Source organism: Canis lupus, chromosome X (assembly GCF_003254725.2).
Source record: "Canis lupus dingo isolate Sandy chromosome X, ASM325472v2, whole genome shotgun sequence".
Lineage (NCBI taxonomy): Eukaryota > Metazoa > Chordata > Mammalia > Carnivora > Canidae > Canis > Canis lupus.
Window position 1 is genome coordinate 54,777,254 of NC_064281.1, and position 26,376 is coordinate 54,803,629.

The following is a 26,376-nucleotide window of genomic DNA, read 5'->3' on the forward strand; positions in this document are numbered from 1 at the left end:
GAGAAATGGTCTCTCTGCTCCTCCCAAATCCCCTTGCCTTCTACTCCTTGGTGGCTTCAGTCTCTGCGCAGGCCGCCTGGTTGCCTAGCAACCACAGCCACCTGCAGGGGCGTGGGGCTGCTTTGGACCTGTAGGGGGCGCCTGTCTCCCTGGGGCCTCCGGCTGGAGCTCTAGCAGTCGCTCTAGCAGTCGCGAGGGTGTGCCAAGAGTCAAAGCATCTCAGGATTGACCGAGTCCTCCCAGCTTCACCAACACAGTCCAGTCTGAGTCTCTCTGGAGTGAGTGGGCTCACTATGATTCTAAAGAGATTTTACTCATATTTATTAAAAATGAAAAGAAATAAGAGAGAGGAAGGGAGAGAAGGAGAGAGAGTAAGAGGGAGAGAGCGAGGAAGCGAGAGAGAAGCAGTCAGTAGAAATGGGGCTTGGGGAAGGCATGTTTGACCCTCTCCATTCTCTCCAGGTTTAGCCATGCTTATGCCTCAATCAGAGTAGTTCAGAGGACCTGGGCTATAGGGGACTTTTTTCCTGAGCCACTTTTAGGATGTGGAAAAAAGAGTCTAGCACTCAGTGTTGTCAAGCTGCTGAGCATATAAAAGATTTCAAGCTCCTGGGTTACCAGCCTAGCCTAGACTTGGTCAAAAAGAAAGATATTAATTCCTTTGTTTGTTCAACAATAATAACTAACCCTAACCCGTTGTATACCAGGGAATGGGCAAAGTGTTTTACATTTAATCCTCACAAAAGACCCATGATTATTTCCATTTCACAAGTAAAGAAACTAAAGCTCAGAGAATATTCAAGGTCACACGACTAGTGACCGTGTTGGGTCTGACTGAGTGACCATTGTGTGCCAGGGTCTAAGGATATAGGTAACAAGACACCTCTCTGTCTTTTCACTACCTAATGAACCGCCTGTCAGGATCAAACTAAAAATGTCCTCTCCTTTGTGAAACTCCTCTTAAGTCCTCCCCCAACAAGTAGAGTTGATACCTTGCTTTTCTGAGCACCCCTCTGAAACAGCATTCTTCACAGGAATGGTAATGATCTGCTTCCACATTTCCATTTCTCTAACTCCATGACAGGGCTATTTACAGTGTTCACTATTCATCTCCCTCTAGGTGTCTAAGAGACACCTCAAACTCAACACGTCCAAATCTGTGCATCTGATCTTTTCCCCCAGAAAAGAATGGCCACTCCTAAAGCTGTCCTCATCTCAGTCCAGGGCAGTTTCACCTTTCCAGTTGCTCTGGCCAAAAAATCCTTGGAACCACACCTCATATCCATTCTGTCAGTAAATCTTAGTGACTTTCTTTTCAAAATACGGGTTCCTCTGAAACCTTTCATACGCTGAAATGGCAAAAAAAGCAATTACCATTAATGTATATGGAAAAAATTTTGAGCATTCCCAGACCCAAAAACATAACCTATCTTAGGCTTTTCTGATACCTTAGGGCACATCTTCCTAAGGAACACACAAAATAAATGACAAGAAAGCACAGATGCTCACAGACACAGCTCAAAGCTATGGTGACTTGATGCTGAGATGCTGAGTGGTGTTCCCCAGGAAAGAGCTTGGCCACTCTCTTGCTGCTGCCCTTGGTGCTTGCTGCCTCTATAGCTGCTCACTGCAAAACAAATGCTGAATGCTATTTTCACTTTTTTAATACCCTTTTTAATATAAAAGCAAAAATCCTCTTTGGATTTCCTTCAGTTAGTGGAAATAGGTACTGATGCAGGTCTTTCCTAAAAGCAGAGTGGTGGAGGTGCCTGGGTGGCTCAGTCAGTTAAGTATCTGCTTTTGGCTCAGGTCATGATCCCAGATCGAGTCCCGAGTTGGGCTTCCTGCTCAGCGGGGAGCCTGCTTCTCCCTCTCCCCCTGCCTGCCACTCCCCCTGCTTGTCTCTCTCTGTCAAATAAACAGATAAAATCTTAAAAAAAAAACAAAGGGGTGTAATGCAAACTTTTGAAAAGTGGAGGATACCTGTGCATCCAGAATCCAACCATTTCCTATCACTTCCAACGCAACCACCTTGGTCCATATCATCATCATCTTTCACAGGGATCACTGCAGAAGCATCCTAACTGGTCTCATTGCTTCCATCCCTGTCCTCTGTGATCTATTTCTCCACACAGAAGCCAGAGTGATCTTGCTAAACCCAAGTCAGATCATGTTAGTTCTCTGCACAAAATCCTTCAATGGCTCCCCATGTCTCTCAGGGTAAAGCCAAAATCCTTACAATGGCCTACTGGCCCCATACGACCTTATTCTCTACTAAACCTCTGATCTCATCTCCTGGTACTCTTCTCCTCCCTCATTATTCTCTGGCCACTTGCTCCTCCTTGCTGTTCCTTCGACAAGCCAGGGGTACTACTTACCCAGGACCTCTGCACTGGCTGTTCCCTTACGAGGTATGCTCTTCCATATGGCTCACTTCCTCACCTCCACTCAAGTCTTTGATCAAATGTCACCTTCTTAGTGGGGCCTACCCTGACCAACCTATTTAAGATGCCTCTATTCTAATTTCCAGTTTGCAATAAATATAGGGTATAGAGGAATGAAATAAATGACACCATGAGGGGGAAAAAGACAAATTCAGAAGGTGGGATAGTCAGCAAAACAACTGACTTGTACTCCTCAAAACATCAGTGTTGTTAATTAAAAAAAAAAAAAGATGAGAGACTTCTACTTCTGGACCCAGCTTGAGTAGATAAACTTCTCCCTTCTTGCTAACTACAGCTAAGATTCTGGACATTATATATAAAACAAATGTAAGAAGACTCTGAAAGGAGGAAAGAGTAGAGTAGACTTATTAGGAACCCCAGTGACCTGAACTCAAGGTGGTGAGTTCCCTAGGTTTTCTTGTTGCCTCATATATCACAGACTGATGCTGGAGAAGCCAGCAACCTGGAAATGCCAATGGGCACAGACCAAAAAGCCTCAATAAAAACCTGCTTTCTCGGGATCCCTGGGTGGCGCAGCGGTTTGGCGCCTGCCTTTGGCCCAGGGCGCGATCCTGGAAACCCCGGATCGAATCCCACGTCAGGCTCCCGGTGCATGGAGCCTGCTTCTCCCTCTGCCTATGTCTCTGCCTCTCTCTCTCTCTCTCTCTATGTGACTATCATAAATAAATAAAATTAAAAAACAAAAAACAAAAAACAAAAAAAAACCTGCTTTCTTGGGCAGCCTGGTTGGCTCAGTGGTTTAGCGCCGCCTTCAGCCCAGGGTGTGATCCTGGAGACCGAGGATTGAGTCCCACGTCAGGCTGCCTGCATGGAATGGAGCCTGCTTCTCCCTCTGCCTGTGTCTGTCTGTCTGTCTGTCTCTCTCATGAATAAATAAAATCTTAAAAAGAAAAAGCCTGCTCTCTCTAGCCAAAAGACCAGGAAATGGGGAGCTCAGCCGTGAACTGGAAATAACCACTCTACTGTAACCAAACATCACGGAAAAGAACTGCAGCCTCACCCATGCCAGTAAAGTCCAAATAGAAACCCAGACTTCTACTTTTACTAGGCTTCCCCAACATTCTCCAGGGTGGTGTCAGAAAAGGCTGAATAGGGAGCCTGGACTTCCATCTCCCCAGAGTAACATGGCTTCATCTCCCTACTGGATGATATCAGAGTGTCAGAGGAAGCCTAGTGTAGTCAGGACTTTTGCTGCTGTGCTCTCTCTCCTCCCCTCCCAGTCCACTGCTCTACCATCCTTGCCCCTACCTGTACCCCCACCCATGGTCAGTGGAAGCCATCTGGGGAGCAGGAAAGATATACTTCAACCCCTCCCAGTCAGAGAGGTATCTGTGGAGGTCTAGTGGGGAGTGGAAATTTCCAGCAGCAAGGAGGAGCTTCTGTCTCCATTATCAACTAACACCACTGGGGGAACTTGAACTTCTGTCCCTACCTGACAGTAACCAGGCAGTGGCCCCTTCCATTGATGTCAGAAGTGTCAGAAGAAGCCTACCAAAAACAAGATTTAAATAAGAGCCAGAGTCTCATAACATAATATCCAAAAATGTGTAGGATGTAATAAAAAATAACTCATCATACTAGGAAACAGGACACCCTCAACTTGAATGAGAAATAATCCACAGGTGCCAATACCAAGATGAAAAACAGCTTCAACAATCTGACAAGGATTCTAAAGTGGCCAACATAAAAAATGCTTCAATGAGCAATTACAAACAAGGTTGAAACAAATTAAAAAAAAAGTCTTAGCAAAAAAATAGGAGATACAATCAAGAATCACATTGAAATTTTAGAATCAAAGAATACAATAACCAAACCCAAAAAATCAGTGGAAGGACTTATCAACAGGATGGATAGGACAGAGGAAAGAATCAGCAAATTTGAAAATAGAACTTTAGAAATTACCCACTCTGGGGGCGCCTGGGTGGCTCAGTTGGTTAAGCGTTCAACTCTTGATTTCAGCTCAGGTAGTGATCTCAAAGTCATAAGATCATGCCACAGTGGGCTCTGTGCTCAGTGGGGAGTCTGCTTGAGATTCTCTCCCTCTCCCTCTACCCCTCCTGGCCCCATGCTCTCATTCTCTCTCTCTCTTTCTCTCTCTCTCTCTCTCAGTTAAATAAACCTTTTTTTTTTAAAAAAAAGAAATTACCCAATCTGAACAACAATGGGAGAATCGGATTTTTAAAAAATGAATGGTGCTTCATAGACATATGGTAACTATCCCCTAAGACATAACGTTTGTGTCATTGGAGCCCAAGAATGAGAAGAGAAAGAAGGTGGAGGCCAAAAGGGGCCTCAAGAAATAATGGCTGAAAATCTCCCAAATTTGGCAAAAGATAAAACCCATAAATTAAAGAAGCTGAACAAAGCCCAAACTAGATAAACCCAAAGAAACCCATGCCAAGATACATCATAACCCAACTTTTGAAAACAAGACAGAGAAAATCTTGAAAACAGCAAGAGAGAAACAACACCTGACTTACAGAGGAAAAACAATTCAAATGTGGGTGGATCTTTCATCAGAAACCATGAAGGCCAGAAGAAAGTGGCACAACATATTTCAAGTGTTGAAAGAAAAGAACTGTCAACCCCAAATGCTTTACCTAGCAATACCTTTTGGAAATAAGGGGGAAGTCAAGTTACCCTCAGAAAAAGGGAAGCTAAGAGATAGATTACATCACCAGCAGACCCACCCTAAAAATATAGTTAAAGGCAATTTTCAAAACAGAAAGAAAATGATAAAAGAAGAAATCGTCGAACGTCGGGAAAGAAGAAAGAATTTAATGAGTAAAAATGGAAGTACACACAATAGACTTTCCTTCTCTTAAGGTGTCTGAATTATGTTTGATACTTGAAGCAATAAATATAACATTGATGTGGAGCTCAATATATGCAGAGGAAATATTTAAGATAACCATACAATACTATAGTATAAATGGAACATGGTAAAGGTATTTAAAGGGAGGTGAGGTTTCTATACTTCCCTCAGCCTGATAAAATGTTGACAAGTAGATCTCTGTCATGAAAAAATAATTCTGTATCTTTGTTGCAGCAGTTGTTACAGCCATCTCCACATGTGGTAAAATGGCTTAGAACTATACCCACATTGTGCCAATGTCAATTTCCTCGTTTTGATATTGTACTATAATTATGTAAGATGTAATCATTGAGGGAAAACTGGGCGAAGGGTACATAGGCCCCCTCTGTACTATGCAACTTCCTTGTAAATCTGTAATAATTTTTAGAGAGTGGGTTTTTTTTAAAAGATTGGAGCTGTTCTAGATATTTTTAAATATTTTATTTATTGACACCTAACTCTGGGAAAAGAACAAGGGGTAGTGGAAAGGGAGGTGGGCAGGGGGTTAGGGTGACTGGGTGATGGGCATTGAGGGGGGCACTTGGCGGGATGAGCACTGGGTGTTATGCTATCTGTTGGCAAATTGAACTCCAATAAAAAATTTTATTTATTTATTCATGAGACACACACACACACACACACAGAGAGAGAGAGAGAGAGAGGCAGAGACACAGGCAGAGGGAGAAGCAGGCTCCATGCAGGGAGCCTGATGTGGGACTCGATCCCAGATTCTGGGATCACGCCCTGAGCTGAAGGCAGATGCTCAACTGCTGAGCCACCCAGGCGTCCCTGTTCTAGATTAAAAGTGGTTAAAGATACAAAGGCAATAGGGGAGCCTTGATTAGATTCTGATGTTAAACTATAAAAGGCAAATTTGGAGAAATTTGAATATAGACTAGACATTAGATGCTATTGGATGATATGAAATTATTGCTAATTTTCTTAGATGCCATAATAATACTGTGGTCATGTAGGAGAATACAAGATGTATGCTGAAGTATTAGGGGAGAAGTGTGATGAAATCTGTAACACATTCGAATGGTTCAGAAAACAATGTAGCTACATGATAGATGATAGAGCAAATATAACAAGGCAGTAACAGTTGCTGAGTCTATGAGAAAGACATATTGATGCTCATTGTACTATTCTGTCAACATTTCCATATGTTTGTGAATTTTCATTTTTAAAAAAAGTTGGAAAAGAAGTTGGAAAGAATATGTGGAGGATATATGATAAAGCAAGTATAGCAAAATATTAATGAGAATCCAGGTGGTGTTTGTTCCCTGTAAGATTCTTTCAATTTTCTGTATGTTTGATAATTTTTGTATTAAAATGTAGAGGTAAAAAACTTGAAGAAAGATGATCACAACCCAGCATCCTCCTCTAGCATTCCCAACACCCTCTTCTCTGATTGACTTTTCTTTTTTCCCCACAGCACCTTATATATTATATAATTCTCTTATTTATTATGCTGGGTTTTGTCTATATCCTCTCACTAGAATGTAAGCTCCCCATGGGCAGGGATTTATTGTTTTGTTCTGTTTGTTGCTATATCCCCAAATCCTAGAACAGTGTCTGCACATAGCAAGTGTTAGTTAGATAAATGTTTATTGAATTAAGAATGAACTTCTGTATCTCTCGGACCTAGGCTGAGGTCTTGCATAGAGTAGGTGTGCAATGAATGTTTGTTGAATTGAACTGAGATCTACAGCCTACGGGAGAACTTAGAATAGAGCTGTTGTACCAGGGTGGTTCAGAGTATGGATTCTTGAATCAAATAGCCAGGTTCTGCATCCTGATTCTGTCACTTCCAGCTGTATTAACATCTCTGAGCCCCAATTTCTTGATTAGTGAAATTAAGATAAGGATAGTAACACCTTGGTAGGGGGTTCGTTTGAATGTAAAGCACTTAGGACTTTGTAAAGACTCAATAGTTGGTAGCTAGGGACAAAAGAAGAACATCAAAAAGAGATAGTTTTCCCTGCATATCACCTTCCTCCAACCCCCAACAGGCTGAGCCAGGGAGGCTAAGGAGATGTCCTCAGACAGGAATTCCTAAGTTCTTCTCCAGGCCCCCTGGAACAGTTTCTCTAAGTTCAGATCTCTTCTTACCTTTCCTTCTGCCCTGGACTCTTCTTTCCTCTTGGCATCCTAAAGCTCTTTCTCCCATCATAACCATGCAGGAGTACGGGGAAAGAGACAGGAGCCTCTGGGCCGGGGACAAGAGCTCAGAGCTTTCCTTTCCTCCTCCTGTTCTAGGCTTGAGTCCCTCACTAGTGATGGAAGCAGGTCAAGTGTGAGATTGCGGTCATTTCAGGCCTAGAGGTTGAGAGAACAATAGTCCCAAGGAAGAGGCACTGACAGGAGAGTAGCCACATATGCTGCCCTCTTCCGTGGTCCCCTGTTAAGAAAGATCACCTTCCTTGCCCTGCTCCAACATCCCTTTGGTCTGTTCTGCTGCTTCAAGTCTTTACTTCTGCTAGCCCCAGCTCAGAGCAAGCCCAGGGACCCATTGACTATCTCCCTGCAACTCCCTCTTGGAAGTGGGGTGGGGTGGAGTGGGCGGAGGACGGGTTGGAATTGGAGATGTGGGGGCACTAGATCAGGGGCTGAGCTCCCCCGTGGCCCAAATCCCCCGTCCCTGCTTTAGGGTCGGCCGTACCCCAGATGTCTGGGGAGCTGGGGCTGAGCCTGGGGTCGCCACTGCCTCTGTTCCTTTAAGGAGCCGCTGTTTAGCATTCCTGCCGCTGCCGCTGCCGCTGCCTGACTCTGCACGCTGATTGGCTGGAATCAACTGAGAAGGGAGCCAGGGAGAGATGCTCTTGACTCCACTCAGATCCATCCTGGGGACCAGTGCAGGAGCGGTCCTCTCAGCACCCAGCCTCTGCCCAGGCTCCCGCTTCTTCTTTGCCGCTGGGCCTCGGCCCAGGAGCCACGACGGGCGACACGGAGCCGCCAGTGCTGGAGGGGGAGCCGTGGGTGCGGGGCAGCGTGGGGGCAGAAGCCCCGGGACGCCCGCCCGGCCCCAGGCCCCGCTCCGCCCGAGCGCCCCCACGGGTGCCCCCTCCTTCCTGGTCCGAGCAGTGTGAGTGTGCCCGGGAGTCCGGCGGCGGCGGCGGCGGCGGCGGCGGCGGCGGTGTGGAAACCGGCGTGGGCTGGGGTGTCCGGGCGGCGGGGGGCAGTGCCATGCACAAGCACCAGCACTGCTGTAAATGCCCCGAGTGCTATGAGGTGACCCGCCTGGCTGCCCTGCGGCGCCTCGAGCCTCCTGGCTATGGGGACTGGCAGGTGCCCGACCCCTACGGGCCAGGTGGGGGCAATGGAACCAGCGCGGGCTATGGGGGCTACAGCTCGCAGACCCTGCCTTCACAGGCGGGGGCTACCCCCACCCCCCGCACCAAGGCCAAGCTCATCCCCACTGGTCGGGATGTGGGGCCAGTGCCCCCTAAGCCAGTCCCAGGCAAGAGCACACCCAAACTCAACGGAAGTGGCCCCAGCTGGTGGCCCGAGTGCACCTGTACCAACCGGGACTGGTATGAGCAGGTATGGACCAGCAGTGCGGAGGGGGGGGCGGGGGGGATGGTGGGGTAACCCAGGGGAGGCTGGAGAGTGGGGGCCTAGAGGCCTGGGGGTGCAGCAGGGATTCCTGGAGGCTTCAAGCCAGTGGACTCCGAGCCCTAGCATTTCACCTGAGCTAAGAGAGGCGGTTGGAAATGTGTGCTTCTGTGTGTGTGTCTGTTTGGGGGTCTCCATTTGGAGGGGATTGGGAGGAGCTGTGTGTGTCAGGAGGTGAAGGTATGGCGGAGGGGTACATTTTCCTGTGAGGGGGACTGGGTTTGTCTCAGTGCGGAGGTTTAGTAGCGTCTCTGTGTCTGACAGGGGGCGGGAGGTTTTGCGGGGGCTGTGTATGGTGTGTGCTTCCATGGGGGGGAGGAGGGGGCATGGTGCTCTGCGTAGGGGGGACATATGTGTGTATGTATGTTAAGGTGTGTGGAGGAAGGCAATGGAGCTCCTGTGAATCTATGTAGAGGAGCCCATGTTCCCAGCTGGTTGAGCTTTATCCTTCAGTGCCATGAGTCCTTTTCTGTCCCAGTCCCTTTGTGTGTGAATGTGCACATGGACATGTGGGGATGTCTCTCTGAATGTGGAGGTGTCTCTCTGTAGATGAGGCTGCAGGGACAGCTGTGTTTGCCTGTGTGTGTAGCTACATGTATATGTGTGTGAGCATGTAGCTTAAGTGTGTGCATGCATGTGCCTGTGTGTGTGTGTGTGTGTGTGTGTGGTGTCCCTGGTGAGAGGCTCTTGACAGGCAAAGGAGGGGAGGGAGAGGAGGCAAGAGACACGTCCCAAACAAGGCTGAGAGGCTGCTGAGAAGGACGGACTCTTTTGTCCAAGCAGCTCTGAAGTGTGTGTGCTGGGGGGGCCCAAAGGTAGGGGGTGGGGGGACTAAAGCAAGCTTCTTCGCTCTAGAGCAAGCATGGTGCCTGGAGCCAAGAAGGGGCAGCTGCCCTGGTGCAAGACTGGCCCCAGCGGGGCATGTCCCCCTTGGGTACCTCCAGATGTGAGAGAACTTGGCCCCCAAGCCCTGACTTGGCACAGTTTGGGAACCCCTTGGGTGCTGGGCACAACTCCGGCTTCCACTCCCAGTCTAAACTGCCAGCTTAGAAAATGGAAGGAGCATCTGTGGGAGAAGCAGCAAAATGGAGGCTGGGCCGGCAGAGCCAGGTCCTTGGCATGCATAGCGGAGGGCCTGTCTGGTTATTTGGCTCTGCAGCCCCCAGGTTAGGGAGAGAGGAGACAGAGGCTTTGCTGTCGAGGGCAGGTGCTGCCTGCCCCAAGCTGGTGACCGTTCTGTCCGCCTCTGTCCTCCTCTGGGAATAGAATGTGCTCTCACTCAGAAGCAAAGGTGGGGACTTCCTAGGGAGAGGAGTCCTCAGTTCCTCAGTTCTGGTCTTTTGTCTGTCCACACTTACTGCTTCCCTTTTCCCTTACCTTGGCTCTTTGCCCTCTCTAGTGAGTCCCCCTCATTCTTTTTTCCTGTATCCTGGGGCCCTACCCTTGCAAACACTCCCTCATGCTTATCCTGCTCAACTGGCAGATAGGTGCCAGTCCCAAGGCTGGGCCAGTTGGTCAAGGTTTCTTTGCCAGGGATGATCCCCAGATGGCTCCTGGTCCTGGGAGCGGGGTCCCTGAGCAGGGCAGTGGGAGGCTGGAGCCTCTGGTTCTCACTGGAGCTGGGCTTGAAGCATGGCTTATCACATGTGGGCACACATGGTACCCCAGATGCACAGAAGGGCTGTATGGGTGTCCTTTTGCCTGTGTGTCTGTTGCATCTTACTCCAGGCAGCTGTTTTGGTTTGGGAGCTCTGAAAAGCCATGGGTTCTTCCTCCTGGGATCAGGAACCAGAGTGGGGCTGCAGCTGGAGTCCTCCCACCACCTCCCAGGGCTGCAGGGCATAAAGTACAGGGGGCAGGCCCTGCAAAGGCGGAGGCATGACTAGCCAATACTACCCGTGCCCTCTCTGTTTTCCCAAGCCAAAGCTACAATGGAGTGGGGAGCAGAGCAGGACACACGAAGGAGCCCCCACCCTAGGTTTGCAGCTCCCTTCAGAGGAGGACACCAGGGGTTGGAAAAGGGGTAACACAGCCAGAGGAAGATGGAGGAGGGGTGCTGGGTTACCCGGGGAGAGAGGCAAGGAAGTTCCTCCATTCTCGGGGATGAGAGTGGGAGCCAGGGAGCAGTTACTACTTGTCTGTCCAGAATCACATTTTCTCTTGACAATGGTCACAAGTTATATCTTGTCTGGGAGACCAGTTCGGTGGGTTGGTCAGAACAATGCTTGTTTCCATCTCCTTCCCCTCACTTCTCCCATGGCTACTATATATTGAAGGCCATGGGCTCTGCTGCCAGTCAGTCCACAGGTTATCAGCTTCTCCCTCCTGGGGAACTGTGTCCACTCTGCTCCTATCCCACCCCTGACTTTGCCTCTGACTCCCACCCAGATCCTACCCTGGCTTTTTCTGCTGGGAAACACAAAGGGTTCAAGATCAAAAACCTCTTGGTATGAAGCGGGTTCGGACTTTGACTCCTTCCACCCATTTGAAGAATTGGGTTCCTGGGGACACAGAGGAGATATAGAATGAGGGTTCCTGGGGTATTCTGAAGGGTACAATTTTCCATTTCCTGGGATTTCTGCTAGGGAAGGGGATGAGTGGCCAAAACATCAGTGGCCTTGGCAGCTTGATTTAATCAAAAGAATACCTGGAGATCCAGGTTCTAGCCCCTGCTCTGCCACTAACTCCCAGTGCGCTCTGAGGTACAACCTGTGTCCTCCCTAGGCCTCGGTGTCACCATCTGTCACATGAGGGAGGTTGGACAAGATGGTGTCTGCTGTCCTACCAGTTCTAACACAGTGGGAGTCTCTGATCCCTAAGTCAGGGAAAGCTACAGTTCACAAGGGGAATAGGTCCCTCCATCAAGGCCACTGGGTGTTCCCATGGATGCTAGGTGTGGCATGGTTTGCCTACTGTGTTCCATTTCCGACACTCCCCTTAAGCCAGTGCTGCAACCCTCCTAGTGAACTCCAAGGCCCTGGAGCTCAGCCTTTCAGTGAGTGCACCACTGGCTGGCTCAGTCCCAGACAATTGATCTGGGCTAAATGGGTTTGGCCTGATATGGCTGGAAGTGAGGGAGGGGTGTGGCCTCCTCAGAATCAGCCTGTCCCCATCTGTGGCCAAGAGGTGTCCTGGGGTCAATTCAGGCTCCCACTCTTTGGGGGTGTGGAGGAGGAGCAGGTTGACCAGGGGGCAGATGGGTGGGGATGGGGGCAGGAAGAACTCAGGGAACTGCCTGTGTCTCCCCCTAGGTGAATGGCAGTGATGGCATGTTCAAGTATGAGGAAATAGTACTTGAGCGGGTGAGTCTGCCAGTGGGTCAGGATGCAAGGGAGAGGGGAGGGTTCAGACCAGGAAACAGAAGGGCCCTGAGCCTCAGCTTCAGGACTCATGGTGGGGGACTTGCATTGAGAGGATGGGGAAACAGTGGCCCTCAGAAGTTGCATACTGCATCAATCAACCAAACAACTAATGAATATTAATTGACCTTGCTTGCTGAGGCCTAGGAAATTGGGGAAGGGATGGCTTTGCTGAGGCCTCTATGCCAGACTGTGAGCACAGCCTGGGAAGCTGTGTGCCAGCTCCCTCTGAGGCCTGGAGCACAAGCTCCGGAGGGTTGGGGGAAGTGGGGAAATCAAGAACCCTCCCTCATGCCCTCTGAGTGAGCAGACTGTGCCCCTCTGCCCCCTTCTGCAGGGCAATTCTGGCCTTGGCTTCAGCATTGCAGGTGGCATCGACAACCCCCATGTCCCTGATGACCCTGGCATCTTTATTACCAAGATCATCCCTGGTGGAGCAGCTGCCATGGACGGGAGGCTGGGGTGAGGTGGCTTGAAAGCAGGGCCCTGGGGGCGGGGGGGGGAGGAGGGTAGTGGGGGCAGGATGGAGATGAGAGGAAGAGGGCTGCCAGGCAGGATGACCCTTTCATTAGATCTCAGAGGGGGCAGGGGAGGGGCAGGAAGGGAAGGAAGAAGAGGTGGTGGGAGAGGGGGTGGAGGAGCAGTGGCAGGGTGTCATGCCTCTTGGGCTTCCTCTGCAGGGTGAATGACTGTGTGCTGAGGGTGAATGAGGTGGACGTATCAGAGGTGGTGCACAGCCGGGCCGTGGAGGCGCTGAAGGAGGCGGGCCCTGTGGTGCGGTTGGTGGTGCGGAGGAGACAGCCCCCACCTGAGACCATCATGGAGGTCAACCTGCTTAAAGGGCCCAAAGGTGTGGCCCTCTGGGTTCCTGTACTCTGGCCAGAGGCCCCTGGTTGACGTTGTAGCAAATGGAAGGGGACAGCCTTACTCCTTGCCTGACTCCCTGTTCTGGCTCATAGACTTCTTTCTTGACTTCACATCTCATTCATCTTTACTGACCTGGGGATGGCAGCCTAGTGTTTGGGATTCCTGGGGAGGGAAAGCTCCTTCAGGGGGTTGGGGGGGTGCCAGTGGGTTGCCTGCAGTGGGGAGATGGGTCTGGGATTGACTGAGCACTCTAACTTCTCCTTGTGGCCCTCTCCCACTCCCTTCGGGCCCCCAACCAGGCCTGGGTTTCAGCATTGCTGGGGGGATTGGCAACCAGCACATCCCAGGAGACAACAGCATCTATATCACCAAGATCATCGAGGGGGGTGCTGCTCAGAAGGATGGACGCCTACAGATCGGGGATCGGCTGCTGGCGGTGAGACAGCCTTTGGGGATGCCCAAATGGTAGGGTAGGGTGGGGAGGTGGGGCTCTAGTAGCCTCACACTCCACCTGAACCTCACTCAGGAATCAGCATTGTGGGGAATTTCAAGAGCATCATCTGGGTTGTGTGTACTCAGATACCAAGGCCCTAGTTCTTTTCGTGGATGGCACTCCCTCACCTGCTCTACTGCTGTCTTTTGCTTCTTCACCTCTCATAGCACCATACTGGGCCTCTGGTAGAAAGAGTACTTTGGAATTTCAGTGACAGGGTACCCTTCAGGGTTCCCTGGAGAGGCCCTCCCTTCTCCCAAGTGTCAGCCCTAAGGCCTTACCTCTTCTAGGTGAACAACACCAATCTGCAGGATGTGAGGCATGAGGAAGCGGTGGCTTCACTGAAGAACACATCTGATATGGTCTACCTGAAGGTGGCCAAGCCAGGCAGCCTCCACCTCAACGACATGTATGCACCCCCTGACTACGCCAGCAGTACGTACCCATCCACCCTGTCCCTAGCCTTGAAACCCCTGCCCCCTGGTTTCTGGAGGGGAAAGAATTAAAATGCCCTGTTCAGAGAGAGAGAGAGAGAGAAGAGGACTAATGCTCAGGAGAACTGATCCAGATCCCAGCTCCATCCCTTATAGCTGGGTGCCCTTGGATGAGTCCCTTTCACCTGTCTTTAGTTTCTTCTTTGGCAAAAAGGAGCTAATGATATATGTGCTACCTTCCTCATAGGACAGCTGCAAGGATCAAATGAGATCATGGACAAGAAAGCCCTTGGAAAACTGTATTAGGCTATAGAGATGTGAAGGATTATTATTAGTCACACCTCTAGTCATGCCTTTCTTTGTAGACTGCTTGACTTTAGCTCTTTCTAAGACTCACAGGAGTGAGCCCAGGATTCAGAAAGGGACTGTGGAGGAAGAACCTGGGGGGGGGGGCAGGGTAGTGAGAAGGGAGGAGAGTCCTGAGGAATCCGCATCCCTTGGTGGCTTTTGCATCCCAGGTGGGGTGTTGGAGCACAGTCCTTGATGGGGATCAGATCAGGTAGGGACCTCCAGGGAATGGTCTTTGAACTTTCTCTCCCTTCCTTGATTCCAGCTTTTACTACCTTGGCTGACAACCACATAAGCCATAATTCCAGCCTGGGTTATCTTGGGGCTGTGGAGAGCAAGGTCAGCTACCCTACTCCTCCTCAGGTTCCCCCTGCCCGCTACTCTCCTATCCCTAGGCACCTGCTGGCTGAGGAGGACTTCACCAGGTAAGACCGCCCCCCTACACACACCTTTATCCCACCTAGGGATGAGGACGATAGGAATTCGTTTCTAGCTAGCCACTGGTCTCTTTGTAGTATGGCTTTGAAGAGGATTAAGCCCTCATCACTTCTCTCTGGGGTCTGAGGCCCTCTCCCAGCCCTTAGGGCCCTGAGGAGGGCCAGAGATAGCTGCATGGACAAGTTCTACTATCAGGGGGAGTGCCAAGTGTGTGGCCCCGACCCGAAAGTACAGAGAAAAGGTGGGGTGGAGCGTTTAGGGGGCCGAGAAGGTGGAAGCTGCCGGGTGGGGGGCGGTTTCCTTCCCGGAGACAGTGGCTGTCCCTCTGCTGCCCTCGTTCTAAATTAGAGGGAAAAAAAGCTGTTGAGCCGGTGGGGTTGTCAGGACGCTGGGAGGCTGGCAGGCCCGGTGGCCTCCCAGGGAAAGGCCCCGCCCCACTCTGGCGGCGGCCGCTTCGGCGGGGCGGCCGCGGCCGTGGAACTGGTCTGGCCGGCCGGGGTTCTGGGGGACAGGTTTGCTGCGGGGTGGGGCCTGGTAGGCTGCTGGGTAGGCTGCAGTGGAGCCGGAAGGGTAGGCGGACGGAGGGGAGAGCTGGAGGAGCCATGGAGGGGGCATGCAAGTTCTCCGGTCCCAGCTTGGCCCTGGGCTTAGGCTCGGCCTCGGCCTGGAGGAGGGCTTCACAGAGGTGGGCTTGGCCGCTCCGCTCCCTGCGGCCTGGAGGGGATGCCAGGTAGGAGGAGAGGAAGGATGTGAGCAAGAGCATCCGGGACTCAGGGAGGGAGCCTCACACCCAAGACTGGGGAGTAACAAGAGGAGTCTTGGACTTGGGGCTCTTCTGATGAAAGATGCTTAAAGGGAAGGCGGTGGACCAGGCAAGAGTGTGGGGAGTCAGGTTGTATGGATGTACAAGAGCAGCTGTAGCTCTCACCTGATGACACTGACCATTTCTAGAGGGATTCCTTAGACATGGTTAGTTGCAGTTGGAGTTTTCATATGTTAACTCTCTTCAGTTAGGTTCCTAAGCTCCCTCTGGGGACCTGGGATTTCTTTATCTGTCTCCCACATCACCTGGTAAGGGCACACAGGAGTAGCTGGTGACCAAATCTGTCACTGGGGAAGGTAGGAGGGGTCAGAGCTGGTGGGTGGAATTTTGAGACGGTTGGAGAAGCATGTGTAAAGTAAGTACATTCTGGGGATGGTGAGTGCAATCAAGCCCAGGCTGATTTCCAGTGCCCCTAACTGGTTCCCCTTGGTGCAGCCCCCGGTCCATTATGCCAGTGGTAGGAGAGGAGAATCTGGGGAAAAAGAGGATGAGTGAATGGGCTCTGAAGTCTTTAGACAGGGTAGGGGTGTGTTGAACCAAGAGAGGAGAGGATCGTCCACTGGGAAGCTGACTCCAAGCCCTCAGGAAGAAGGGAGGGAAGAGGAACTGAAACTTGGCACCTGGCAGAAAACAGCAGCCAAGCAGGTTTCAGGAGAGAAAGGAAGCAACAGGGTATCACATATAGGGACCTAAGTCATTCTCCAGCAGTGCGGGCCTTGCTCTAGGCTGGCTTATATCCACCTCATCCTTACCCTTTTACTTCTTTTCCACCAGAGAGCCCCGCAAGATCATACTGCACAAGGGCTCCACTGGCCTGGGCTTCAACATCGTAGGAGGAGAGGATGGAGAAGGCATTTTTGTTTCCTTCATCCTGGCAGGAGGCCCAGCTGACCTGAGTGGGGAGCTGCGCAGGGGAGACCGGATCTTATCGGTGAGGGGACAAAGGAGAGGTGGGAGGATGGGAGCTGTGCCAATCTAAAAGGGAGGAGGGGAGATCTTGCTTTCTCCAAGGAATGCTTCTTGAGATGGAAGAAGGCTGAGCTGGAGAAAACTTATATTCTTTTTATATGTGACCTTAGGGAGTGCCAGGGACAGAGCCCAGGCTTATCCTTAAGGAGAAAATGAATGCGTTTTGGATCTTAACCCTGGTTGGCATTTGACCCCCACAAAGATAATTATTACACTAGAGATTTCATATTGTTTAGGTCTTGTCTTAGGGTCAAGGATGGGATACTGAGAAATGCAGCTGAGTAGGCTTAGGGATGGGCTGACTATCTCCCTCTCCTAACTCCCATGACAGAAGACCACCTTTCTTGCTTTCGGGGTGGCTCATAGCTCCTCTCTTTGGATAGGTGAATGGCGTGAACCTGAGGAATGCAACTCACGAGCAGGCTGCAGCTGCTCTGAAACGGGCTGGGCAGTCAGTCACCATTGTGGCCCAGTACAGACCTGAAGGTAGGAGACGAAAGTTTGGACAAGATGATTTGGGGGAATTTAGACTTCAGTGTTGGCTTTTTGCCATCATAGATACCAAAAGCTACGTGATCAGGTCCCTTCTGCCTTAGGGCAGTAACCTCTTCCTCTCTCGTTTTCCCTCTGGACAGGTGATGGTTTGGGCAGCTTTGGAGCATCTAAGGCTGTGCTCAGAGCCTGCTGATCAGGGCGGCAGTTCAGCAGAAGGCCAATAGTGGGCAGCAGCCCTATGGAAGGAAACAAATTGGGGCGACTAGGAAAAAGGGGAGGGGGAGAGGGGCGGAGACTCAGGGCTCAAAAGCGAAGGGATGTAAATGTGTGCGGTGGAACTGGAGAAGAGTAGCTCCTGGTTAGATGGACCTCAGGGACAAGAAATCTGCCTTCTTAGGACATCTTGGTCCAAACCCCTAGGACCCTCTCTTCCTTCCTCTCATCAGGGTGACTGTGAAAGATCCATAAACACACTGGAAAGGTGATGTTATGCAGTCGCGGTAGGCAGTCAGGGGTGGGCCCCCTCCCCCTACGGGGGGCCTTCTTTGTGTTCTCAGGGAGCAGGGCGGGGCTGGGTATGCAAATGTAGGCGTTTGATTGGCTGGGGCCGGCCAAGGAAGGCCCAGGTGCCGAGGTGAGCTGCCGGATGGCGCGCCCCAGTCAGCCAGCCAGCCGGCGGGGTGGCCATTGGCTGGCCGAGCGCGGCCTTCAGCTGCACGCCCCGCCCCGTGACCCAGGCGGAGGGCGACGGGCGCCTCTCCTCGCCCCCCCCCTCGCGTGCCTCAGGCGTCTCCTCCTCCTTCCTCCCCTCCCCCTCCCTCCTCCCTACCTCCCCTCCTCCCGCGTCCCGCTTTGTGTCCGTGGTCTCTCGCGCGGGACGGAGGGGCTGGCAGGAGTGGCGCTTTCTCAGCACTAGACCTGGACTCCGACCCGGCGCCAGGTGAGCTGGGGCGGACGAGGGTCAGGCCCCCTCGCCTCTCTACGGTTCTGTTCTCAAACTCTCTTTTCCAACACTGCGCCCCAACTCTGCGCTCTCGCCGGAATCCCTTCGCTGCACGCCCCCAGCCCGTGTGGTGCGCCACCTTTGAGCCCCTCTCCCAGGGGAGAGCCGCCCGGGGCCGAGTGCCTGCTCTCCCGCCACTGAGCCGTGTGTGGCCCTCACCTCTTTGCCATCACCTCTCCCTACTTACGAGCTGTGCCTCTTTTCGCCCCGGGACTTCAGCCCTCCCCTCAGCCTCCTCCCTACTGGCTGCTGCGTCCCTGCAGCTCCCTAATCCCTTTCCTCAGAGGAATTTTCTGACCGCCCGCCTCCCCCACAGGCATTAATCCGCCAAACCTGGCTACCTCTGGGAACACCCTAGATTGGCTTGGTATTCTCAGGACCCCACCCCACCCACCACCCACCCCGCTTTTGTTTGCTAGGGTTTTCTTACCGCTCCCGACTTCTCCCCCCCCCCCCCCCCCCCCCCCGCTTTGTAAGCCCAGCCTTTGTCCCTTGGGGCTGCAGCCCTGGACTCTTTGGACACCTAGGCCCCGCGGGACAGTTACTAAAGTGGAAGAAGAGACCTCTCCTGGGCAGGTGCTCTGTTTCCGTGATGAGAGGCGGAGAGGCCGGGAGCCCTGTCGCAGAGCTGTGAGGCATCAAAAGCACCTACCTTTGTCCTTCCCGGCCCCCCACTCCTGTTAAGTGCCTCAGGCCGAGGGCCTGAAGGGGAAGAAGAGAGGGGCCTGCCATCTTCTGCTCTAGGCTTCTTTGATAGGGGCAGAAGTGCGGGGAGGTAACTAACAGGAGAACTTATTGGTCAGAGGTCACTGGACAGAGGGATGCAAATAGACGCTAGTCCTGGACGCCCGGGTGGCTCAGCGGTTTAGCGCTGCCTTCAGTCCAGGGCATGATCCTGGAGCCCCAGAATCGAGTCCCGCATCGGGCTCCCTGCAAGGAGCCTGCTTCTCCCTCTGCCTGTGTCTCTACCTCTCTCTCTCTCTCTCTGTCTCTTTCTCTGTCTCTCATGAATAAATAAACAAATGGACACTAGTCTCTCCATGTTGGCATTCAGTTAATGACAAGAAACACACCTTAGGGTTATTGTTTGTTTAATTTCTGCATATACTTTTCGCTTCTCAGTGAAGAGCTATCCATCTGGCTTTTATTAGCAACCGATATTTATCATGTCATGCCCACAACTTAGACAACGGTAGGTTCTGCAAAGAAAATGGTTTCTCCTGCATATTTGGGTGTGTGTGTGTGTGTGTGTGTGTATGAAATTGATGTGTTTCTTTTGGTTTTGCTCTGTGATGTTGGGCACATGGAGACAATACTGTGAATTTGGTGGTAATATGTTGGAAACTGGTGACTACATATTTCTCTGAGTTTTCTTGGGAGTATGTAACTGGTTTGGATAAAAAGCTGCAAGTTGTCCAGGATAAAGAAATTCATTCCTGCCAGCGTTTATTGCTCTCTGAGCGTATTTCTGAGAGTTTATAATGTATGTTGAGGTGCCGTCTCATGTTAAGTCTCTCTACCACTGGCCAAACAAAGCCTTTCTTAGGATTTATTGAACCAGTGTTGGTAAGGCTCTGTCACTCCAGTCTTATTTCTTTCTTTGCTTTGGTAAATCCAGCAGGGGTCCAACATGCAAAAAGCTTTTTGTTGTTGTTCCATTTGAAAATGGACCCTCAGAGACAGGTCCAGAGGAACTATCAAGCATTTGGTGTTGGGCTCTGAATTTTCTTTGATAAAATGATAGCTTTTAAAAATAAGGACTCTATGTTGATCATTTTATGAATACATTGAATACTGTTCTTCAGAAAACTACTACATGGCCATTTACAAAAGGAATTATCCAATTATATGTCTTTTGACCAAAATGGCAGAGACTTTGCATGCTATGACCCATGTAAGTGTTCATTATTTGTATTATTTTCACATAGAACGTGGGACCTGGAAAGGTTTGCGTACTCCATCCAACCCGTCTTTGTGCAAACCGGAACAGCAACAAGAGAGCAAGGACATGACTTGCCTAAGGTCAGGAAGGGAAAGTTGCCAGGGGACGAGGGGGATGGGAGGTAGTCAGCAATTGGTTTAAGTCATAGGTCCACCAGCTGGGACAAACCATGCTTGGGAATACCTGAGAGACCTAAGACCTAGTTGGAGTGGAGGAACAACAAGAAAGGGACTGGGGAAATAAATAAGAGAGACTAGGGGAAGAAAGATGTACGGGCAGGGGTAGATTAGAGTGACCTCCATAGTGACTACTGAGCTCCATTGCCAAGCCAATGCAGCCTTTAGCTAGATAGCATTTAGCACGAGAGCTTAAAACATAGCTTTGACTAATTAGAACAGAGTAAGAATAATTTTTCTTTTTGTTAACGGCTTGAGATATAATTCATATACCATACAATTCACCCATTTAGGTGTATAATTCATTGGTTTTTTAGTGTATCCACCGAGTTGTATACCCAGCGTCACAGTCAATTTTAGAAAATTTTCATTACCCTCCCCTTTTAAAACATTGAGAGGATTTAAGCACTGAAAGGGTGTTAAGTGTAGGACAGTTGCTTCCTAGTGTACCTCCCCTGGGCACTTAGGGGCTGGATGGCAGCTTGATGGGAATGCTTTAAGCTTGGAATTCTTTCATATGTCTGATTTGTTCAGTGTGGGTTAAATGCATAATGAAGATAGAAACCATGTCTATCTGTTTGAACTTTGTATTGTGCCTAGCATGGGTGCTTTACAAGAATTTTTACAATGAAGCTTTGGAAAATATTAAAATAGAAATAGAAGTGCTAAATGATAAGGTACCACAGTGAGAGATGCTATTTAATAGTTTCACTCTTGATTGCTCCAAACTGTTGTGGACATAGCAATCCTACCTATTAGTTAAAAATAGCATGATGTTCTTGGGCATGTATAATCCTGCTTAAAATTCAAATTGAAAATTTAAACAACTGACTCTTGGCAAAGGCTCTCTTCCAATCTATTCTAAAATGAAGAATATTTTTCTGTGATTTGTGAAATTGCTCCACCAAGGGAAGTACAGGCTTCATGTTATAACATTTTAATTTAGAAACTATCTCCTACATTCCAACCCCCACTCCCCGCCAGTTACTTTGTTTCAGCCTCTATTTATAAGCTGAGCTAGTATTTTTCTGGAAAGTCCTTTTGTTTTTAGAGTTAAACCTGAGCCCCAAATCAGAAGGTGAGCCAGAAATTGGTCACTAAGGTAGCTAAACTGGGAATTGATCTTTTATGACCAGTCTTTTCACTTGGCATGTAAATCTGGACATGCTGGGCAAAAAGGACTGGGAGAGAATGAGTTTTCCGTACTTATTTTAAAGTGCTGAATAAGCACACTTTCGCCATGGAAATGCCTTCAGGTAAGGCCTGAAAGAATGAAGGATCAGTGATGATAATAACTTCAAAGTGTAAAAGTAATATTTTTCCTGTAACATTTAAATAACCATCCCATCTCCCCCTGTTTGAGAATGAAAGATGTAACCATAGCTGCTACCCTATCAGCATGATCTCTCTTGAGAGCACAGAGGTGAAGGTTTATCAAGGCAAAGAATTCAACTCCTGAAACTCATTTTGCTATCCTAAAAGAAGGCTGTATAGGGAAGGCAGAAAATGAAGTCCTGTTAACAGCATTTCTGCGCTGAACAATTTAAAGGCAGCTCATTTTGTATTCAAGTTCGTGTTCCCCCCACATAGACTAGAGCCTGTCCCATGGTTTGTTCTACTGAATTCATGAGTATCTCTGTGATCCGGATGTTTTTGTAAGCATCAATCTTCAGGATATCCCTGGGGGATAGGTGGTATCATCCCCATTTTAGAGATGAGGAAGGTGAGGGTCAGAGAGGTTGAGTGACTTGCTCAAGGTCCCACTGCCAGAAGAGGGCAGAATCAAAGTTTGAAGTCAGATTTCCCTGAGAACTTCAGGTCCAGGGCTTTTGCCTCCAGGCCACAACTACCTCCCATCACAGAAGAGAAATTGCAAACCCCCTCTTCCTACCCAGATACATCTAGACACAGCAAAAAATACTGCTCTAAGATTCTTCAGGTGCCAGAAGCTGTTAACAAATGGAGTGAAACCAACTGCCGAATGTCTGCTTTTTAGTCTTGTAAAAACTCCCAAATTCCTATACCAAAGGAGGAAGTAATCAAGGAGTAGAGGGGCTGTTAGAAGCCTGAGGAAGACCTACAGACTCCTTATGAAAATAAAGTGGACTTTGGTAGACTACTACAGAATGATAATTGTTGGGGAACCCAGGAGGAATGAAAAGATGGGAGCTGGTTTGCTTTAACTATAATCGCAAATGTTTGCAGGCTTAAGAAAATTAATTCAGTAAGTAGCATTTCTCATTTCTTCAAGTGAAAGGGAATGTTTGTCATTCATTTTTTTATGACCTTATAGTTCACTCAGTTAAGGGTGCAATTCAGTAGTGTTTAGAATATTCAAAGAGTTCTGCAGCCACCACCACAATAGATTTTAGAATATTTTCATCAACCAGAAAGAAAACTACCCTTTAGGTATAACCACTTCCTACTGCCCAGACTCCCCATCTCCCTGAGTACTAGGCAACTACTAATCTACTTCTTGTCTCTTATATATTTGCCTATTCTGGACATTTCATATAATTGGATTCATATACCATATGGTCTTTTGTGACTGGCTGTTTTCACTTAACATAATATTCTCAAGGTTCATCTGTGTTGTAGCATGTATTAGTACTTCATTTCAGTTTCTGGCTGAATAATATTCTATTATATGCATATAACACATGTTTATCCATTCATCACTTGACAGATATTGGGTTGTTTCCACTTTGCATCTATTATGAATAATGCTCTATGAGCATCCATATGCAAATTTTTGCAATGACATGTGTTTTCATTTCTTTTGGGTATGTATACTTACTGGATCATATGGCAACTCTATGTTTAACCTTTTGAGAAATGGCTGGGCTGTTTTCCATAGCAGCTACACCGCCTCACATTCCCACCAGCCGAGTGAGGGTTCCGCTTTCTCCACATCCTCACCAACCCTTGTTAATGTCAGTCTTTTTATTTTAGCCATCCTGATGGGTATGAAGTAATATCTTGGGGTTTTCATTTGCATTTCCCTAGTGGCTAATGACATTGAGCATCTTTAATGTGCTTATTGTTTCCCATTCATTTTTGCTTTGCTCCATCCCCTGATTTGATTCTCACCCTATTTCTAAATTGTCTCAGACCAGAGTAGGCCAACTTTGTTATTACTCAAGTGATTAGAGGGAACCAGGAGGATAAGGGACTACCTTTTATTCTTATCGCTGAGTGCTGGAGGGGCTGAAGGCTTAGGTGTAGATCATTTTAGCTAGGAATGCTGACCTTATAAAAGTGATAGGGCCCACCAGCCCTCCCCCCTGCCAAAAAAAATACCAGCTTATTCACATACCCTACAATTCACCCATTTAAAGCATACAGTTCAGTGTTCTTTAGAATGTTGAGTGGCGCAACTGTCACCACAATCAAGTTTAGAGCATTTTCCTCACCTCAGAAAGGAGCCCTGTCCCATTAGCAGTCACTCCCCATTTCCTCCAACTTCTCTCTTTCCCTAGCCCTGGGCTAAAGTTACTTTTTCTGGCTGGTTCATATAAATGGAATCATGCCAAATGTCTTTTGTGTATGCCTTCTTTCATGTAGCATAATATTCTCTAGGTTCATTCATGTTGTAACATGTATCAGTACTTTATTCTTTTTTATGGATGAATAATATTCTATTCTCTGACTTTATCACATTTTGTTTATGTATTCATCAACTGATGAACATTTGACTTGTTTCTGCCTTTTGACTATTATGAATACTCCTGTGAACATGCATAGACAAATTTTTGTGTGGTCATGTTTTCAATCTCTCTTGGAGATAAATACACATACACACATCCCTAGGAATGGAATTGCTGGGTCATAAGGTAACTTAACATTTAACATTTTGGAGGAACTGCCAAACATTTTCCCAAAGTGGCTGCACCCTTTTAGGCCTACCCTAAAGTTTGTAAACTTAGGAGATAAACTTAGAAGAGAAAAAAAATGTTACCTTTCTTCCCAGTTTTGCCTCCTGGGCTGAACTTTATATACAGATGTGTGTGTTTGTGCTGGGATTTTCTATCTTCATGTAGCTCAGGAACAGTGTAGCTAGAGTTGGCAAAGTATTCTGTACCTAGCTAGGCAGGTGCGTTCTTTGCCTTGTTAGGTGGTTTGAGACAAAATCCTATAAAATGTCAGTTTTCCCGATAGGGGAGAATGACTAGAATAATGTATAGTGATGAGAATGAATTATTTATTTAATTACAACTTAAGATTTCCTTTTAATTCAATGTATTGCTTGTTGAAATCTTGACCCTTTTATTTACACTGTTGATTTATTTAAAGATGTAGCCTTATATTCTGTAATAGGGAAATAGTTTTATTGTTTTCAAGAGATATAGGAGAAGTAGAATAATTTGGGCCTGTCATTGTCGCTGAAAAAATACAGTTTTTGCTCTCTTATGTTAAGAATATACATATAAGTTATGTGTGTGTGTGTGTGTGTATAATGAGTGTGTGTATAAATGCTAAGTAATTAAATTCTATGGGAATTATCTTGGAGAAGGAGCCAAGGCCCTGGGTTTTAGTTGTTACTTTATCTTTTTTGGGGGGGGGAGGACAGAAATGGGGAGAAAGAGAGAGAGAGAATCTTAAGCAGGCTCCACTCTGCACATGGAGCTTGACATAGGAATCAATCTAACAACTCTGAGATCATGACCTGAGCTGAAATCAAGAGTTGGATGCTTAACCAATGGAGCCACCTGGTATCCTAGTTCTGACTTTAAGTTAGCTCAATGATCTCATGCTAGTCAATTTCTTTGAGCCTTAATTTTCTGATCTATAAAATGAGGGGACTGTGCAAAATGATCTCTAATGTTTCTTCTACCTCAAATTTTGTGTCAGATAAATAGAATTGAGTTGAAAACTCAATTTACAGTTATATTTGTACCTAGACTGTTATTGAATCACAAAGTTTTGAGCTAATAACTGTCTTGCTTTAATAAGGGTCTTGTCTCCCCTCTTCTTTCCTGTGATGAGACTTTCATTCTCTTGAAATGGACCTTCATTTACTTTTCATTGAATTTAGATATCTTTTAAAAAGCAAAGGCCCTAGAGATTTGGGGATTTTTCCACTTGATGAAATTAAGTGATAAAAATGTGAATAGACCATCAAGTGCCCTCCTCATCACTGGGTGTTAATACTATATGTTGGCAAATTGAACTTCAATAAAAGCAAATGAAAAAAATTTGAATAGACCAAAAGAAGAAAACTAATATATTTTGTACAAATACGTACATTAAGGGTCTGGTTTACATCCACATTCTTCAGATTTTCACAAGGGAGGAAGAATTTTGCAAATCTTGAGTTAATTCCAGACTAGATTTTTAAAAAAAGATTTATTTATTTTAGAGAGAGCATGGATTAATGTGTATGTATGCAAGTTGGGGGAGGGGCAGAGGGAGAGCATCTTCAGACTCCCTGCTGAGCATGGAACCAGACACAAGGGGCTTGATCCAGTGACCTATGAGATCATGACCTGAGTAGAAACCAAGAGTCAAACACTTAACACTTTTTTTTTTAGATTTTATTTATTTATTCATGAGAGACACAGGCAGAGGGAGAAGCAGGCTCCATGCAAGGGAGCCTGACACGGAACTGGGTCCTGGGACTCCAGGATCACGCCCTGGGCCAAAGGCAGGTGCTAAACCACTGAGCCACCCAGGGATCCCACACGCTTAACAGTGAACTGACTGAACCACCCAGGTGCCCCTAGACTAGATTATTAAGAGTTGTTTTATAAACACTCAGAAAAAGAAATGATGAGCACAGGAGCCAGTTGGTATTGGTTTACCAGGTTTAAACAAGTCATGTCAGACTGGCCAAATTGCTTGAGGGAACAGGGTTACTGGACCAGTAGATCTGGGAAATATGGTAGATGTGGTATATCTAGATTTTGACAAGGAATTGGCAAGTCTTCTTTGGTCCACTCTTGGATAAGATGGTGAGGTGATAATAGTGATAATATGTCTGAGGAGGGGGGATCCCTGGGTGGCTCAGTGGTTTAGCGCCTGCCTTTGGCCCAGGGTGTGATCCTGGAGCCCCAGGATCGAGTCCCACATTGGGCTCCCTGCATGGAGCCTGCTTC

The 26,376-nt window shown here is 48.3% G+C and overlaps 1 protein-coding gene across 7 annotated transcripts in view; it reads left to right on the top strand.

The window, feature by feature from the left end:
- Positions 1 to 8,126: 8,126 nt before the first annotated feature.
- DLG3 (discs large MAGUK scaffold protein 3) overlaps positions 8,127 to 26,376 on the top strand; it is a 55,442-nt gene continuing 37,192 nt past the window's right edge. For 3 of the 7 annotated variants that reach the window (XM_025466103.3, XM_025466104.3, XM_025466105.3), the window contains exons 1-9: positions 8,127 to 8,862; positions 12,186 to 12,236; positions 12,631 to 12,755; positions 12,974 to 13,143; positions 13,460 to 13,596; positions 13,944 to 14,088; positions 14,701 to 14,860; positions 16,471 to 16,627; positions 17,049 to 17,151. In XM_025466103.3, the coding sequence (XP_025321888.1) occupies positions 8,506 to 8,862; positions 12,186 to 12,236; positions 12,631 to 12,755; positions 12,974 to 13,143; positions 13,460 to 13,596; positions 13,944 to 14,088; positions 14,701 to 14,860; positions 16,471 to 16,627; positions 17,049 to 17,151 (1,405 nt within the window). In that variant the 5' untranslated portion in view covers positions 8,127 to 8,505. Of the gene's footprint in view, positions 8,863 to 12,185; positions 12,237 to 12,630; positions 12,756 to 12,973; positions 13,144 to 13,459; positions 13,597 to 13,943; positions 14,089 to 14,700; positions 14,861 to 15,411; positions 15,604 to 16,470; positions 16,628 to 17,048; positions 17,152 to 17,917; positions 18,101 to 20,091; positions 20,186 to 26,376 lie in introns of those variants that run through there. The other 4 variants (XM_025466106.3, XM_025466107.3, XM_049107548.1 and 1 more) reach the window with 4 other exon arrangements.